General features: G+C 52.5%; 6 protein-coding genes across 6 annotated transcripts; 3 read left to right on the forward strand and 3 right to left on the reverse strand.

Moving 5' to 3' along the window:
- Positions 1–177: 177 nt before the first annotated feature.
- On the forward strand, positions 178–564 carry G6M90_00g074090 (uncharacterized protein; the record flags this gene model as incomplete). Its single annotated transcript, XM_014690171.1, has 1 exon — positions 178–564. One exon carries the CDS (start codon positions 178–180, stop codon positions 562–564), a length of 387 nt encoding a protein of 128 aa, XP_014545657.1.
- A 1,548-nt stretch (positions 565–2,112) lies between these two features.
- csn_1 (Endo-chitosanase) lies at positions 2,113–3,574 on the forward strand (the record flags this gene model as incomplete). Its single annotated transcript, XM_066130994.1, has 5 exons — positions 2,113–2,281; positions 2,376–2,740; positions 2,821–3,148; positions 3,307–3,429; positions 3,504–3,574. The coding sequence occupies 5 exons, from the start codon at positions 2,113–2,115 to the stop codon at positions 3,572–3,574; spliced, it is 1,056 nt and encodes a 351-aa protein (XP_065987026.1).
- Positions 3,575–3,794: 220 nt separating this feature from the next.
- On the reverse strand, positions 3,795–5,959 carry yfkN (Trifunctional nucleotide phosphoesterase protein YfkN; the record flags this gene model as incomplete). Its single annotated transcript, XM_014690169.1, has 4 exons — positions 3,795–4,369; positions 4,427–5,486; positions 5,559–5,614; positions 5,674–5,959. 4 exons carry the CDS (start codon positions 5,957–5,959, stop codon positions 3,795–3,797), a joined length of 1,977 nt encoding a protein of 658 aa, XP_014545655.1.
- A 951-nt stretch (positions 5,960–6,910) lies between these two features.
- Positions 6,911–8,712, reverse strand: mfs1_4 (MFS siderochrome iron transporter 1; the record flags this gene model as incomplete). Its single annotated transcript, XM_014690168.1, has 3 exons — positions 6,911–7,039; positions 7,123–8,403; positions 8,557–8,712. 3 exons carry the CDS (start codon positions 8,710–8,712, stop codon positions 6,911–6,913), a joined length of 1,566 nt encoding a protein of 521 aa, XP_014545654.1.
- A 4,024-nt stretch (positions 8,713–12,736) lies between these two features.
- Positions 12,737–13,837, forward strand: G6M90_00g074130 (uncharacterized protein; the record flags this gene model as incomplete). The annotated part of the gene is made up of 2 exons (XM_014690167.1): positions 12,737–13,368; positions 13,462–13,837. 2 exons carry the CDS (start codon positions 12,737–12,739, stop codon positions 13,835–13,837), a joined length of 1,008 nt encoding a protein of 335 aa, XP_014545653.1.
- A 690-nt stretch (positions 13,838–14,527) lies between these two features.
- mgtA (GDP-mannose-dependent alpha-mannosyltransferase) lies at positions 14,528–16,108 on the reverse strand (the record flags this gene model as incomplete). The annotated part of the gene is made up of 1 exon (XM_014690166.1): positions 14,528–16,108. The coding sequence occupies one exon, from the start codon at positions 16,106–16,108 to the stop codon at positions 14,528–14,530; it is 1,581 nt and encodes a 526-aa protein (XP_014545652.1).
- Between the last annotated feature and the right edge of the window lie 1,495 nt (positions 16,109–17,603).

A 17,603-nucleotide genomic window follows, 5' to 3' on the forward strand; every position in this document is an offset into this window, starting at 1 on the left:
GTGCTTGTAATTTCACTTGACTACAGAGCGAAACAATTCACACGTTGATATTCTCCTTTGTCATCTGAAAAATCATCTGTTATCCAGTTCATTATACGAGAGCAACTCTATCCAAGACGACAGTGCAACTACGCCGGCAAGAAGCAACCGTGCAAAATCAAGAACTGCTTTTCCACGATGGCGCTCGAAACCGTCAGCGATCTGAAGAATACTTCAGAAACCATCTTCTTCGCCATCATCCTCGTCATTGTGAGCCTCTTTGCGCTCGGCATCGTCTTGACCATACTCGGATGCATCACGTCGGCCATCACGGGGGGCCTCCAGAAGCGAAGGGCCCGCAAACAGAATCAAACTATTCCTCTGCAAGAGATGACTCCGCAGAACGAACCTGCGGGCAATGGCGGCGAAGCGAGTGGTGACAGCAGCGTTGCTGATAGCAATCATACGCCTCCGCCTGGGTACAGCATATGGCGTGATGAGGAGGAGGCGGCGGGCGGCGTGGGCGACAGGAACGGGCCGACTTTGGCGATTAGGACGCCTCCTGGTTGCTATCGCAGGCAATGAGCCTAGACCTGATGGTGGATTAACTCGGGGACTCTTTTGGGGGGGGATTCAAACTTGAGGCTTTTGCGATGAGTGTGTTTGGGCGGACAGAGGCGTGAGGCGGGCTTGGAGCCTCGGGCATGGCGTTTTCACTAGCATCAGTGCTGAAGTTTTCTGTTAAAAGTGCATTGACGGAACAGAATAAAGTTTGTTGAAGCGATTGAACCATAATTGTGTGACATGGCCTATTTCTGTAGCGTCTTGTCGCTTTGCTTGCTTGCTTGCTTGCTTGCTTGACGGCCTGACGGACGGCGACGAAGCGGCAGACTCGTGTGATGCCACGCACTTACGTGGTCGGACAGTATGTTTTCCTTGGAATGTCAAGACTGAAAGTCGCATGCTCAATTTTTGCTTTAAATTCTTTGGGGAAATGGCGCATTCGACACCCGCTCGATGCGTGAGACTTGGCTGAGGTTGTCCGGTATGATTTTACGATTATCCGGCAGCCTGTCAGCAATAGCCAGGGCCCAGCAGCATGCATGGATGCCCAGATGTTGCAGAAACAAGCCCGCAATGGTCTGATTCTCTCTAGGTTGAGAAAAGTTGCGAAACTACGCACCCGCTTGGAAATGGGATGAGCAGTGCCGCATCGTCGAGTTTGCAACCGGAAGCATAGAGGTCAGCAACTAGGTACGGTGTGCATGGCATGGAGTCCATGGACGAGAGTGACGACTCACGAGACCTTTTTGGATGGCGCTGGTCGGTTGCTCTTTTGCCGCACAGCCATCCACTCGTCGAAGAGTACTTCCCTTTTCCAGCAAGCCTCTCTTTACTCGATTCCCGGCGAAACTTGCCTCCGCCAAATCTCACTGGCGCAACAATTAGAGTTGGGTTTTGTTCCATACGCAAAGCGACGAGGCCCCGGCGAGGCCAATCTTGATGCGACGCCTCTCGCCCAAGATTTCTTCGCTTCGGAGCGAGCCAGACAGCCACCACCAGATCGGTCGCTAGGAAAGCCTCGAAGCCCGGGGCCAGCGTCTGATGCGAATCCAACAAAGAGACGGGACCTCTTGTCATTGGTTTGCCGTATCCACCTACGTCTTACATCTCCATCTAGATTCTACCGAGCATGGAGTACAAGCTGTCAATCGGCGGCTGTGGCCGCATCCCTGCGCCCCAGATGCAACCAGGGCCAGAACCGCGGACGGTATTTTCCACCAGTTAGCACTGATGCAGCTCTTTTGTCACGATGCGATGCTTCGATGGCCTGGACCTGGCGACGTCCCGTGTGGATGAGCCACGGCAAGCTCGCCCCAGGGCCCCGATTTTGGCGACATTCTTGGCCGGTGTCGACAGATGCCATCATGTGAAGAAGTAAGCCCGTTGAAAAATCTATCCGAGTCTTGACTCTTTGCTAGTCCGCCGGAAGCATTGCTATCTCGGGGTCAACCACCCGTAGAATATAAAAACCAGGTCTCGCCGTGCAACATGGTAGATGACTCCAGACAGCTTCAGAAAACACTCATAGCCCACAAGTAGCCAAGCAACCAACCCTTCCTATCACACAGAATGGTCATCAAGTCCTCCGTTGCCGTCTCCCTCTCGGCCCTGGCTGCCGTGGCCGCAGCTCGCGATGTTCCCGCCAACGTCAAGAGCTTCTACAACAGCATCCGAGGCCAGGGACAATGCCGCAACGTTCTCGCCGGGGGCTTCCATAGCATAGACGGAGATTCAGGAAGTAAGTGACTCTGTTCGTAATAGGGCATTTATATCCGCTCCCTTCTTGGCAACCACACATACACACATACACACATACACACATACACACATAGACAGGAGCCCTGACATGAAGCCCATAGACTTTGACTACTGCGGCGACCACATCAGCGACTACAACGTCATCTACCTTCAGGGCAAAAACGGCCAGCTGGCCAATATGGACATTGACTGCGATGGCATCCAGCACGGCCCAGCCGACGACGGTCGCTGCGGCTCCTCGGGCGACACCCAGTCCGTCACGTCCTTTGCCGACACCCTCCGGGGCTACGGCACCGGCCAGCGCGATCTCGACGCCAATGCCCATCCGTACGTCGTCTTTGGCAACACGGGCAGCAGGAAGGGCTTTGCAAACTTTGACCCGAGGAAGTACGGCGTCGAGCCGCTGAGCGTCATGGCCGTCGTGTGCAACAACAAGCTGGTATGTAACATGTCCCTACTCACACTACACACAAGCCACAACGAGTGCCGGTTACTAAAAGAAAACCCTCCATCTCGCAGATCTACGGTGTCTGGGGCGACGAGAACGGCGACGACGGCTCCGAGTCCATGGTCGGCGAAGCCTCCATCTCCCTTGCCACGGCGTGCTTTGGCCGCGGCATCAACGGCAACTCGGGCCATGACGACAACGACGTCTTGTACATTGCCTTCCCGGGCAAGGACGCCGTCCCCGGGGCCAAGGGCGCCAAGTGGAATGCCCAGAACTACGACGAGTTTGAGAACAGCATCACCGGCTTGGGGAATAAGCTGATTCAGAGAATCGGCGGCGGCGGCGGCGGGAACCAGCCTCCTCCTACCGGATCTTGCTCCTGGGAGGGACACTGTGAAGGTGGGTGGCTTTCTTTGATGAATGTTGCTTTTTTCCTCCCTTCTTTTTTCCCCTTTCCCGTAGCTATCTGGTTGGAGATGACATCGTCACATCGCCAGTCACTCAAGCAGTGTACCACGTCCAGGAGAGAAATTCAAAGTCACTAATGGTCCGTTTAGGCGCTCCCTGCAAGTCTGAAAACGACTGCTCCGACGAGTTGGTCTGCAACGCTGGGAAATGCAGCAGCGCGGGTGGTTCGACTCCTCCTCCGCCGCCGTGTAGCTGGGAAGGGCACTGCCAGGGTAGGCGTCGTTGCGCATTCTCTCACCCAAAGTCCATTGTTCACGCTGTAGAACGCTAACGATTGAAACATTAGGTGCCTCTTGCCGTAACGAGAACGACTGTGCTGATTCTCTGGTCTGCCGTGGCGGTCGATGCTCGCAATAGATGGCTGTTGGCATCGCATCAGTAGTTCCAGGGCGACTCAAGACAAAAGAAGAGGGGGAAAAATGACATGCAGGGATAGTCGTTTAAACAAAGCACGGCACGACTGTAGATTGGGTAGACGCAGACTGTACATAATACAAATAAAGCAGGAGAGGACTAATGCCAGGTCCTCTTCACATGTATTGACTGAAGTATTTATTCGTTTCATCGTGGAACAACTCTATGAATCTCCTCCAACCATCCTGATGCGTCCCTCCAAAACCGGCGCAATAACTCTTGTCCAGTCGACGGCGCAGTCCCCGTCTTTCAGGGGCTCACAAACCTTGGACTTGACGCCCGCCTTCTTTGCCCACCTCGCCCAGAACTTTCTCAGCAACAAAATCTCCAAATCCATGTCTAGATCCTCATCCCCACCTTCTTCACTGCTGTCCTTGTGGTTTGCGTGGGGATCAAAATGGTCGTCATCGTCATCGTTCAAAGGTTCTTTGTGCAGGCCGACTCTTCGTCGTAGAAAACCCCTCCACGTTGCACCTGCTGCTTCGTCATCTGTCTTGGGTGGCTTGTGAAGACCCAGCATCTTCTCCGAGTCGTCGCGTGCGTGCGAGGGCGACAAGGGCACATTGGCTTGCTCTGCCACATCGACCCAGTGGTCTGAAATGCGTTTCCATTGCCCGATGGTCCGGAGGGCCATGAAGTATTGCCGGAGTATGGCGGATATGAGGATGCCGTTTTCTTCGTCCACGATTTCATGGGCACTACCGCCTTCGGAGGAGACGAGAAGGCTAGTGTAGCCATCTAATTTGAATTAGTGCGACTGCGTTGGAGTGCCCGTATGGAGGCGTATCTACTCACCTTTTCCTCTGCCCATGTATCCCCTTGTGACGAGGACATATACATCTTCTGGGTTGTAAGGCCGGCCGCCTATTTGCATGAAATTCAATCTCTTCCCAGGCTCCCTACTGGGATCGAATTCGAACACAATATTTGACACTTGGGGAAACCGACCCTCCAAGGCTGGGTATGTCGACACTCCATTCTCCAATGCATCCCAAATGGCCTGGCCCTTGACTCTCAGACACACAACCGGGTCTTCGAACGGGAAGCACGTCGTGATATCCTTGATACGCACTACGCCTGGGGGATACACCTGGTCTCCGCGAATAGTTCCCGATGCCATGATTGTGCAATCCGCGTTGTGGTATCGGCGCATGACGTCGCACACAAAATTGCCCAAATTAGATTCCTTGATTCGAACGGTGCTGAAGCGAGCATCCAGCGGCATGGCCGTCCACCCGATCGGTCTCGAGAGGGACTTTTGCAACTTGGACGTCAACTCGCCCACCAGCTTCGCCGTCTCCTCATGTTCCGGAACCTCCGATGTGATGTCCCGCCTCCAGACGTCGAAATCCCACCGCTTCGATCCATCCGTTTTCCTCCGGGCTTCAATGTAGCTGAGTTGCTTGAAATCCGTACCCGACCGCAGCACATGGGTGCCTTTGATGAAGCTGTGGCTGTAGTAATGATCATGACCACCGAGTATGATATCAATGAGGCCATCAGTCTGCTCCGCAAGCTTGTTATCATTTGGTTCCCGCATGTGGCTTAAACAAATGACAATTTCAGCGCCTTGTTCTCGCAACTTTGGAACCAGTTCCCTCGCCGTCGCAGACGCAGACTTGTAAACGAGATTAGGCGGCAGGCTATTAATCGTTGCCAGCCACTCCCGCTCGCCCAGGCCAATGAGGCCAACTTTTATACCGTTGGATGTGGTGAGCATGTGTGTTCTTTTGGCATTGCCAATGGGTACGTCCTCGCCGAGATCTGGGTCCAGGACGTTGGCAATGAGCCAGGGGAATGTGCATTTTCCTACTAGGTACTCAAATTGCTTGACGCCAAAGTCAAAGTCGTGATTCTGACAAGCGAGCCTGCGGTTAACCATGTCCAATCTTTGTGGGATGAAAGGGTTGGCGAAGCGTCAACTTACACCCACACATGCGCAGTCGGTTCCAATGGCATTCAGAACAGGAACCATGTGGCGTCCTTGGGAATAGTGAGCATTTGCACGGCATGCCTGCAAACGAGGCTATCAAAGAACTCACCCTTGGTCACGCTACTCTCCAGACTAGGGTTAAAAGCATCGCCGGAGAACAGGGTTAAGATCTTTGGCTGGTTCTCAAACTGTGTCCCTTCTTGATATTCCTTGCACAGCGTCATAAAGCGAGCGAGCCCTCCAACCGGTTCCGCGCTCGCCGCATCGACATGGTAGACATCGTTGTAGTGTAGCAGTCGCACGTCAGGGACATCTCGGATCTCTCGGTTGACGCGGCCAGAGGAATACGTCTCTTGGGGCTCTGCGCTGGGCGGCTTCTTCTTGTCCTGAGCCATGGCAACTCTACTACCTGAGTTTCCGGGGGAGAGGAGGGGAAAAGGTAGGACGAGGCCTACGTCACGCGCGTTGGTGTATCTGATGTATGTAAATTGAAATAGCGGCTGGACCAATGGTCAGAAACTCCCTCACGGTTCGCCTGGGATCGCGAAGTGGCGCAGGAGCATATTACTAGTGGATTCTAAAGTTATGGGGAAACGGCACAATGCAGGACAATGGAAGCTCGATTTCTCTGCCTCACGTGATGTGGAAATTGCTGATTTGTTTGCGGCTGCCCAACATTGATGAATTGGTCTCTTGGTGATTAGCCGGATACGGAAGGGACACACAAGTGTCCATACAAGACGGTATTTCCATGTTTAGAAGAGGATGCAGCATGGCGGCCCAAAGTCGTATGAGGAATGAGGAATTGTTAAAGGAGAGGCATCGAGTGGTTGGGCGCCACGGTTGCACGGCCACCTCGGTGTACATATGGTGGGGGGTGCATTAGTAGTGGGGGTTGTGGCCTATGCCCCGCACTTCACCTTGCTTTCTGTTGTTGTACGGCGTACATGTTCGGAGTATGCTCTCCAGCATCTACTAGTATTTATTTATTTACACATGTGCTGTTTCACAGGCAGAGTCCGGCGTCATCAGAATGGTCATAGGCTCAAGTCACTCCAGCCTTGACATTTTGAATAGATAGTGGCAGTGTCCAACAGAGGTTTAATTATATATGCCCACAACCAGCCTCGAACAGGTCAATTCCATCATCATTATGCCCTTGTATAAGACCATCTCCCACGCGTCCGACTAATAACAAACGTCGCATATTATAATGAACACGCCCGTTCTAAAGCCCCCTCAACGCAAAGGGAGAACCCCCTTGTAAATGCACCCATCAAACCCAAGGCCCACTCCATTGCATCCGCAGCATGTACTATTGTATCGATTTCTTATATACATGCGCCTCAAAGCGCTGCTTTTCCTCTCGACTCAAATGGCAATAACAAAACCAGTATGCCCGCAGCAATAAATAATGCGCCGCTTGTATACACCGGTGCGGCAGTCTGAAGATTTGCAAACATGGCAACAATCGGCTACCAGAAATAGAAATTAGCCAGATCCTCGCGCGTTTCCATTTTAAACTGCCAACCACTCCCCCGTTTGAAATGTGACTTACCGCCATGATACCGAAAACTCGGTTGCTAGTCGCCGTCAGAGCATTGCCCGTTCCTCGTTGGGGAGTAGGGAACACTTCGGGCGTGTAGCCGTACAGCACCGCGTACATGACATTGCTGCAAAAGTTGAATGCACAGTTCCAGCCAAGAAGGGCGGTGCTGTTCAACGCCGTGGTAGAGCAATATAAAAAGACGCCCGTCAGTGCCGTGAAGACTGAGAGCGTGCCCTTTCGTCCGATCCGGGGCAACTCCACCAGCACGCCTCCCAGAAGCGCTCCTGGGACACCAAGGGTGGAAATGATGAGACTGTTGCGATAGGTGATGTACGTGCTACCATCATCAAATTGTGCGCCTTTGCTGGCCTGAATGTAAGGTAGGAAGGCATTGTACAGAGGATATGCAAGTCCAATCAGCGCCCAGATGGCCATCATTATACTAGTGCTGAGAGCCATTCGCGTGGTAGCAAATAGGACCTTGACTTTCTTGGCATCGACCTTTTCAAGATGTCGCTTCACTGCTGCGGCTGCATCTGTCTGAGCGACATAGCCTTCCGGTTCACACGCCCTGAGGTCTTCGATAGTCAGGGTGATGGTTTTGCCGTTTCGCTTCGCTACCTCGTGGATGACACGAACAGCCTCCTCATCTCGTCCCTTGCCAATCAAATACTTTGGCGATTCGTGGATTGTGAAGAGCAAAAATCGGGCCAGGAACATGAGCAGGGTCAACCCCCCCATGGCAATGACAAAGTAACGCCAGCCCATGTTGTGACTGCGGAGACAGGGCTTCTCCTTCTCGTCGCACGTCAAGTTACCCAGCAGCGGCCACGCCACCAGGTTGGCGATGACCTGGGCCAGCGCCCAGTCCAATGACAGGATGGTGAGCAGATATTGGTGCGACTGTGGGAGGAACTCCAAGAAGATGGCCGAATCAACTGGCAGATTACCGCCAACACCAAACGACCACAGAGCAGCAAAGACGCCGGCGGCGGCAAAATTGGGAGCGCTGGCCGCAATCATTCCCCAGAAGGCCGTGAGACCCAGAGTCAGGTTGAAGCCCCATTTGCGGCCAAAGATGTCACACCCGAACCCCCAAAATACCGCCCCAGCCAGGAGACCGATGTTCTGCGCAAGCGTGAAGAGCGGCGGTCTCGATACGTTGAACTCGTTGGAGATGGCGGGCAGGATGAGTGAGGTGACGATTGGCCACAGATTGTCGCTTGCCCAGCCAAACCCGACGACGATGAAAAGCTGCCATTGGTACCATCCCATGCCAATATCACGAATCTGTATTTTGCATTGGAGGCGGAATATTAGCAAGACTTTGTTTTACCAGGTGAAATTGCACGGTGCATCGTGAAATGCGGAGCAGCGTCTCGGCTTCAATGAGAGGCTGATTCAACAAACTGGGAAACAACAAAGAACATGGATAATACGTACAGCGCGATTCAAAAGTCGGGCTTTGGCTTCGTAGACGGGATCCAAGGTTCCCTTGGGCACAATTGCAGCATCATCATCGCTGAGGTCGATGCTGCTGTTGTACTCGTCGTCGCGGCCGCGCGACCGCTCGTCTGCATCGGTGGCGCCGTAGCCCATGGTGAAGGATCGATCTTGAGAGGCAACGGCTCGCACTCTTTGGCCCTATGCGGAGGGGAAGGACGAGCGGGCGCGATGATGGGAAACTTGGAAAAGGGTTGGCAATGGACAAGTCAATGCGAAGCTCGCCTTTTGTACACGACGACGCAGACCGCGACATTTGTGCCCTTTGTAGCACCATGATCCATCACCATCAGCTCCATGCAAGCTTGCACTCTGGGTACAGCCCAAAGCTACCACCATGCAACCATAGCAAACACACAAAAGGCGTGGGAGGTGATGGCGCGATCAGGCCCTGGCTGCCATGATTGGCCTCTGATGTGCTGCGAAGCGGGTTCGGATGGCAAAGACGAACATCGGCGGCGCCACATGGCTGCTAACAGGATGCGTTATGTGGAGGACGCCTGGAGTTGATCCGCATTCGCCGTCATCGTGACAGCCTACAAGCCAATAGGGCTCCTGGCAGGCCAGAGATAATCTGGATTGATTCCTGATGCTTAATCTTGCCAGCACACACGGCCGTGAAGGAGTGGCGGAGGTTGACATGGAAGGCGGTTCATCAAGTACTCCGTACCTAGGTAGTCTTTCGGGCCGACAGAAACAATGGCCTGCCTCAGGCAAATGCTGCGCTCATCACTCACTCAGGGCCGGCATCAAAGACAAAGTCAACCCTTTTTTTTTATTCCTTCAATGTTTCTTTCCCAGCCATAACTCGGGAGTCACCACGAATAACGCCATCGATTTCCAAATGCCCCGGCAGCCAGTCGCGCTCAGTAACTAACCGTAAGCGACAGTTGAAGCTAGTAGCTGGGGAGCTAAGCTTGCCGGTGGGCGCATTCGATTGTCAGCTGGTAAGGTGCCATGGGTGGGCTGGAAAATGCGTGCAGCCAGGCACGTCATCAGGCAGCTTCATGATTCCATCACCAGCGGCACATGTGTTCAATGAGGACAGCCAAGGTTGGCTTGGATTACTTAACAAACACGCCCAGCAGCACACGCTTCGAAAGTCAACCGAGTTGCCGCAACGAGGGGGAATATAGGCAAAAAAGAAAAAAAAGACAAAAATCAAAAATAGAATTGCACAGCCCAAAAAGAACCCGGCAAGACGAGGAAAAGGAAAGAAACTCTCAGTAGACTAGTACTCGGTGCATTCTATCCCAAGGTTGGGGGTGGCGGTGTCGCATCTGTTTGCGGCCCAGATGGATGGGTTCGCGAGCCATGGCTTCTAGAAGCCAAAGCTGACGCCCATACGATGGAACACCCACGAGCTTTGGATGTATGGGCATCATGGCCAAAGATCAAAAGATCTGAGAGTACTCGTACGACTAAAAACACGCAGCCAACAGCGCACCGACGCCTATTAATTTCATCTCGTCAAGGCGGAGATTTTGTGATTGTGAGATTACGATGCGTCGCTCCACTCGTAGCCGAGGACGATCACTAACTACTTGGGTAAATTGCAAAGCACCTCGCTTTTCTGTGGCGAGCGGTAGGTATAAGTTGGTATTATCAGATGCTGCTTCCACCTTTCAACGTCGGCCCATCTGTCGGCATCATGAGATGACCATGATGGAGATGCCGCTCTCATGCAGACCCAGAATGTAGTAAATGGCTCCATGTCGGGGCTTTGCGAATCATGAGGCGCCGACAAGCTCGCCGCAGTCACAGTCACAGTCACATCACTCACCAGAGCCAGTCACACCGTTGGTCGGGTTTTGCCCAGCACCACAAGCGCCGGCTACTTTTGCATACAGTACAAGTACAATAAATACTGCGAAATGGCTACAGCAATTTGCGCCTGCCAGACATCCTGCGCAGAAAAATCGGAGTGCATTTTTTCTTATCGGGCGCAAGGTCTGGATGCTTGCGAATGTTTTGGACAAGTAAAGGGATGTTTGAAGAAGTAACAGGTGCGGCAGGGAATTCATCGACTCAGCTACAGTTCAGGACACAAGTATCACAACATTAGTAATTCGGCCACCCGGGCGGCGTTGAATGACTCCAAAGGGGGTCAAATACTTGCAACTTCCAACCCCACTCACTGTACGGGTACATGGAAAAATTAATTTTTGAAAGAGGCAGAGGTCATGTATTTACACACATGCCCCCGTCGCCATCACGCATGTTTATATCTTTTCTTTTGGCCGCGTCAACCGGCACCCCGGACACGTGGAGCCACAATTAGGCACCTTGAACTATTGAATTAGGTCCATGGTGCGCCGTATTAGTATTTATCTCACGTTCATATACTCCGTATACAAACACGCTACGGAGTACTCCGTACTTGAAGTAGATACTATCCTCCGAGTGGCTCGGGGGCTCTTGCCTTACGCAGCGGGCATGTCCAGATTGGGTCGTCTGAAACGCCCTGACCCCTGGCTTGCGTAGTTGCGTGGGCTCGAGCACTCCGAGCCTCGTCAAATCGTCAGCCCATCAGCCAGTCATCTTCAGCGTCACATCCCGCCTCCCCTTGCCCTTGCTCAGGTCGTCACATGCATCTCGCCCTACAGAACACCAGGTCGCACGCGGGCAAACGTATGACTTGGTCAACATCTTAACTTTGCAACTCGCGTCAACCTGACACATGTGCAACGCACAGGGGGGGGCCATCACCAGTTTTCTGTGACTGGTCTCAATCGTCTTCAACACTGAATGCTCCATTTCCACGTTCCACGTCCCTTCACTACGGACTCACGGAGTGCCTCGCGCCTTGAATCTTGGCTTCAATATTTGTCTTCCGCACAGCCTCACGAACAACAAAACAAAGGGTTGGTCCACCCGCTCAGGAGCCAAGAAGACCTCCCGGGCCACAATTCCAGCTGCACCGCCGTTCGTCTCATCAATCCGTTCCAAGCTCTTGCACACCACGTCTGTGGGTATGCGCCACCGCAGGCATAAAAAGATAGCGTCTCTCCACCTCTCGCCTCTCAAGCGGCCGCATGGTACGAGGGCTCATATGTACACCAAGGCCCCAGATTTTAGTTCACGGGGCGTGTGTTCCTTTTGGAAGGGGGTTCCTCTCTCTCGATGGCTCTCTCGCCCCCTTCTATTTTGTGGCTCTCGTATCGGCCGGGATATCACCAACAAGAAAAACATTCTCATACACTGGCATGACAGGTTCTTGTCTACCCGGGGCCATCTCTGCTTCATCGCCAGTCCTAACGGTTTCGTCAATGTCTCAATAGCGGACTTTGGCTGGTGTGGCACTCCCACGACGTCTCACCAACTAGTCCCAAACCCATGCCCTTGTCATGTTCCGATCGGCCAATCAAATGCGTTGCCGAGTATCAAAGCAGAGGCTTGGAGACGGTGCGCCAGGGGTTTTTGAGTTCTTCATCACAACTTCGTGTGTACAATGGCTCCATACCTCTATCAAGTGTACGGCTTGTAACCTGAGAGATCAAACCATGGTTGCGGCCACGGCGGTCAGAACCGCCACCGCAACTGACGGATGACCTGACCTGATCCTCGTAACAGGGAATGAAACTAAGCTGCCGCGCCAATGTGACGGACCAGAGAAGTCGTCGTTGTTCGGCAGCATCGGTGCCGAGCAGACATATCAGTTGCACCCTTGGCTCTCGCACGCCAACACCTTTTATTATTGCCGTCTGCCTCTTTATATCCCTGCCCACTTTATGTACTGCGCTACTCTTTCACGAGTCGAGGTCGAGTCGAGTCGAGTTGAGCCGCTCATTTACGTTCCTACATACAACCTCTTTTCCGTTGACCGTGAATTGGGGTGAAAACACAAACTCGTCGGCGCATCGACAACTATCCCAATTGAATACACCGCTCGTTCTCAACATAACCATCTTAATTGTCTAATACCGGTGCCAGTAATCTTGTGTGGATCGATCGCAATTCGCCAGGCGCGGCCGGTCGATCTGATCAGGGAAAATATTCAGAACGCAACATATGCCCAGCAACAAGACCAATTTGGAAAACGAGAACGCTTTCCGAAAAATACACTACTCAGCAAGGAGCTTTGGTCAGGTTCACTGGCCGTCGTCAAGTGCAGCCTGTCATGCGAACTCCTGTCGGCATGGCTATGTCGGCGGTTTACCTGGTTTCTACGACATTGGCAGCCATGAGCTTCATGGGCGGCAATACCATACTCCGAGCTGATGATGTCCTGGAACGACCATTCTCAGATATTGTCAATGCTGCTGCTGCGCCGGTGCTAGTAAGGCGGCAGGGGAGTGGCGCCAGTGCTGCTGCGGAAGACGCGAATGTCGTCAAAGTAAACAGCGATGGGAAATTCAACATGACAGCGTGGGGGACAGCCACCAATGATGCCTGTATTAAAGCCCTCACCACGCTCCACCGCAGCTCGAACCCTTCAGGAAATTGTATATGCTACAATTTGCCTACACTCGATACCGTAACGGGCGTGTTCGAAGCGGACCTACGACTATTTCGTGTCTCGGAGCCCCGAGATGCATTCGCCAATATTCCTCCAGAGAAAATCAGAGTCGGTGTATCATATCAAGGTGCGAGTGTGAGCCCCGTCTCAGCCGACGAGTTGATGGGCATGGGCCAAGTGAACAATGAGACCAAGGTTGTCGCGCCGCGAGATTCGCCTGGCCCCAGCTTGGTTCAAAGCTATGTGTTTGTAGGCCAGATTGATAAGGCAAAGATTGCGGAAAACATGTCATTGTAAGTTGTCGTGTAGCCACGAAAATCTCGGGGCTCCCAACCCGCTGCTCCTTTTTACCTCGTCTCCATGCAGTCACTCACAACATGCTCCAGGGCCGCCTTCGAAGCCGTTCTCATCCCAACCTTCACATTGACCGCTACCAATTCCACTGGCGGTACAGTTCAAACGAATGTCTCTATGAACGAGGCTTCCTTTTTGACCGGCGTCTTCAGCAAATCCGTCGTCATGTCCGACTTCTCAGCAGCCCAAGCAGCCGTCACTAAACAGCTGGACCTCTTACACAACGGCACTATAGCCTTCATTCTACCCGGCACGCAGATCATGATATTCCCCATTGGAGCCATCATCACATCTATCTGGCTGGGCCTGGGGCTTCTTGCATACGGCTGGGGCACATATGAGAGAATGAATTATGCGGAAAGGTACAAGAGGAATTTGGCGGGTACTAGGTTCACATCAACTATTTGAGTCATGTGTAGTATCAAGGATGGAACAGTGGTGGGCATGGCTTAGAGGTGGTTACATTAAAATTATATCTTGGCATAGCGAGCCTTGGAGACATTGCATCAGCCTTGGAATTCAGCGTTGGGATCTTACTTTTCTTTTTTTTTGTTCATTTTTTACAATCTTAGCTCGTCTCTCAGGGCACTTAATACAAATAATGTATTGAATCATCGTGAAAATTGCACAACACAGCATTTGTATATAGTCCTTCCTTGGCCACACGGGGTTCGCCGTGACTCGTCGTGGTCAAAAAGGACTGCATATTAGATTCAACTATGTATTTGAGGCTCAACCATTCTGGGTATATCTTAGATCCAAGTATATAAACATAAGTAAAACACAGGAATGTGTGAACCGACCCGTGTCACATTGGTTTCGGCAATATGGCTGCCGTCTTGGCTGCCGCCATGCATGCTTGTCCGCTAGCGCTAATCTCACCCCGAGATGGGAGAGGGTAGCAATAGGCGAAGCCCCTATTGTCACATGAGACAAGGACGTGTATGCATGAAGAAAAGGAGAGAAAGAAGGAAAAGAAGAATGTATTGAACCAGCCCACTTTACGCCGTTCGTGTCCTACTCATGTACGTTCATGTATCGTGAAAAAGGCACGCCCCTGAAACTCCGACTGTAGCCACGACATTTGGCAATGTCGCTTCAGATTGTGACAGAGACTTTGCTGTCTCCCGCCCTCATGCGACCCTTGGCCCACATGAGACACTCTGTAAAAAGCACGTAGCAACCGGTGACTGCCCAAAAGGTGATGATTATGCCGAGACCACCCATCAACCTGGCGTCGATGATACTGCGTGTCATGGCCTCACGCAATGCGTTATTCATCATGAGCCAGCCATAAATGGGGACGAGCTGTTGCGCGGTTGATGACAGAGCAGCGTGTTCTGACAATCGCCTCACCTTTTCACACTCACGTATACGCTCTGAAATAGTATCAGCCATGCCCCAGGCGACCTTGTTGTTGATCTTGTCCCACGTCGCTTGACAGGCGGCTTCTCTGGCTGCTACACCCATGCGTTTCCGCAAGATGTGGTCATTGGCCAGCTTCACGGCCTTTGTCACAAACGCGTCCATGTCATTCGGGGGGATTAAGAAGCCAGTGTCGCCGTGTTGAACTATGTCAGACGGACCACCTTCATCACGGGCGATGACCGGCACGCCACTGGCCATGGACTCAAGTACTACGAGACCAAAGGTTTCCGTGATGGAGCAGTGCAGGAAGATGTCGCCGCTTGCATATGCCGTCGCGAGATCTTCGCCGACTTTGAATCCTGCAAAAACAACCTTGCCTTGCTCGCGAAGTGGATCAAACAATTCCTGCACCTCTTTTTCAACGTCTGGGTTTCTGTTGCCGCCAATAATGTAAAGCTTGAAGTCCAATCCCCGTGCGTCAAGTTCCTTGGCTGCCTTGGAAAGAAAATCGAAGCCCTTCTCACCGGCAATTCTTGAGACGGTGACGAAGATAATCTCTCCATTTGGAGCAAGCTTCTTGCGCAAGTCCTCGCTTCGTCGCTTAGGGTCGAACATTTCGGTATTCACACCTCTGGTCAAGAGTTGGAGCTTTTCGGGCTGCACTTTGTTGTGGACGAGGTAACGTCGCACAAATCTTGAAGGGTAGAATATGGTCTTGACGGAGGAGTGTCGGAAGAGATAGCTCTGGACAGCATCAAATGCAAAAACAGCAATATGGCTCAAGGGCGAAGGGAAAAGAATTGCACAGTATCCAGCAAGATCCGTCTGGAAGTTGCAAATAATGGGTATCTGCTTCTCGCGTGGCTGTTGGCGTAATTGAAGCATGACCTGGAACCCCAAACTCGCAGGCGAGGCCAAATAGATCAAGTCGGGCGACGAGTCGTCACCAAACGTCCGCGAGTAAAGGCTTGAGTTGCGAACTGGGTACACAATTGAAAGCTCGGGATTGAATGGAAGAGGATAGCCCGTCACACGAACTTCAGGCTGTCTGTCGGCGGGCGACAGGTTAGGCGAAGGGGGCGGCGAGAATGTGTTGTGGTTTGTATGGTTATGAGGCGCTACCACTGCCACTTGCGCGCCGTTATTGCGCAAATGGTTCACAAGCATCAGTGTCGTGCGACTCACGCCGTTGACAGGGCCGAACGACTCGGTGCAAAGAAGGATGCGTTTGCCCTTCAAAAAAGTCGGGAATTGAGACAGGTCATGTTCTTTGTACGGCGATGAGCCACCGGCGAACTTGGCTGACGACATTGCGATTCAGATCCGGAGGCGATGCGCCAACTTGACTGTGATGAGCTTTTCCAAAGGTTTACGAAGGTAAAAACAATCACAGCTCATATTTTGCAATCGCGGTCGCGGGGATACAGCCTTTCTTTTCTCTACCTGGCCTGGTATAGTTGGACTTGCAGACGCAGCCCAAGGTGACACCACGTGGTCGCAGTGAGCGGCCATGAAGATCCGGAATCGAAGCTATTCAGCACGGCACATGACTCCATCTGCGGGCGGGAACTCGTGTTTGGCCACAATGGTGTCCCCTGTGTACGCCACGGGCATTCAGAATTGGACCCTGTTCGTCGGCATATGCAGTGATGACGGCCACGGTCAGGCAGGGGTCGTCAAGCAGGGACGGCTGTGCTTGAAACCCCTCCATACAGAGGAGGGGCAAATACTCCGTATCTTGCATGGGATGCAACGGCACTGCTCCCGATATCGATAGCATACTCAAGTCGGGAACCAGGTACTACTTGAAAATGATGTCTGGGCGTCAAAGACGAGGGGCTTTTCTCTGTACCATGGTATCGAACTGTGCGGTTATTTGACCGGCTTCCAGTTATTGCGTTGTACCGGGCGAACCTCTGCTGTTGGCATAGCGAACGCGACGCTCATGCACATTTCGTCACGAGAGATTGACAGTATGTATGCATGTGCTCAGTGGCTCACAGTAAAAGAGACGAATCGAACGTTGGCTTCATGGCGTGTAAGTCGGCGGACTCGAGAAGGTCGAAGTGATAAGCCGCAGTGGACCAATCATAAATGGCACTGCAACCACATTGCCCTCGCGAACCAATCGACAAGTTTTGCTCAATGGAGAAGACAGCGACACACACATATGCCGCCACCCCAAATGCGCGAATAGGCATCTTGAGCAAGGTCCTCGTGCTTCACTTGGTTGGTCGTGTTGACTTTGGATGATGTGTCAACCCAACTTACTTATACTTCTGATTGAGATGTCAGACTTGTGCCCATGTTGGAATTCAGTGCGAGCGAATGTCTAGCAAGGGGTTGTGCTATTTCCTAGCAAGAGGATGGCCTCTTTGAGCACTTACCATGATACCCAATCCCGTGCCTCTAATGACCCATGTGAATCGCCACAGATTGCGTTTGCAGGCGTGGCAAAGCCTGTTCGTTGCATGAGATGTGGTCACGTATGTCTCCTGCCGGCTTGCCCGTACAATAAGGACAGCGGCGGCGGATTATCAGAGTACACCGCCTCGCAACAGACTAATAGGTAGGTGATTCCAGACGTCATGGCCACAAAAATCAGCTTTTGAGCAGGGCCTATGTCTCATCCAATTAGGGCGGGAAATGCCTCAGCTGGCTCGGTTTGGTTTCTCTTCCGATTTCGCGGCCAATAATTGTGATAGCAAGCGCAGAATCGACTGCTCAGCCTCAGCCTATGCGGGCGCATAATAGTCTTTGGAGGGCTGAGGCGGAAGCTGAGGAGTTGCGGCCCGATGATTTCATG

The sequence above is a fragment of the Metarhizium brunneum genome, chromosome 4, assembly GCF_013426205.1.
Source record: "Metarhizium brunneum chromosome 4, complete sequence".
In the NCBI taxonomy this organism is placed as follows: Eukaryota; Fungi; Ascomycota; class Sordariomycetes; order Hypocreales; family Clavicipitaceae; genus Metarhizium; species Metarhizium brunneum.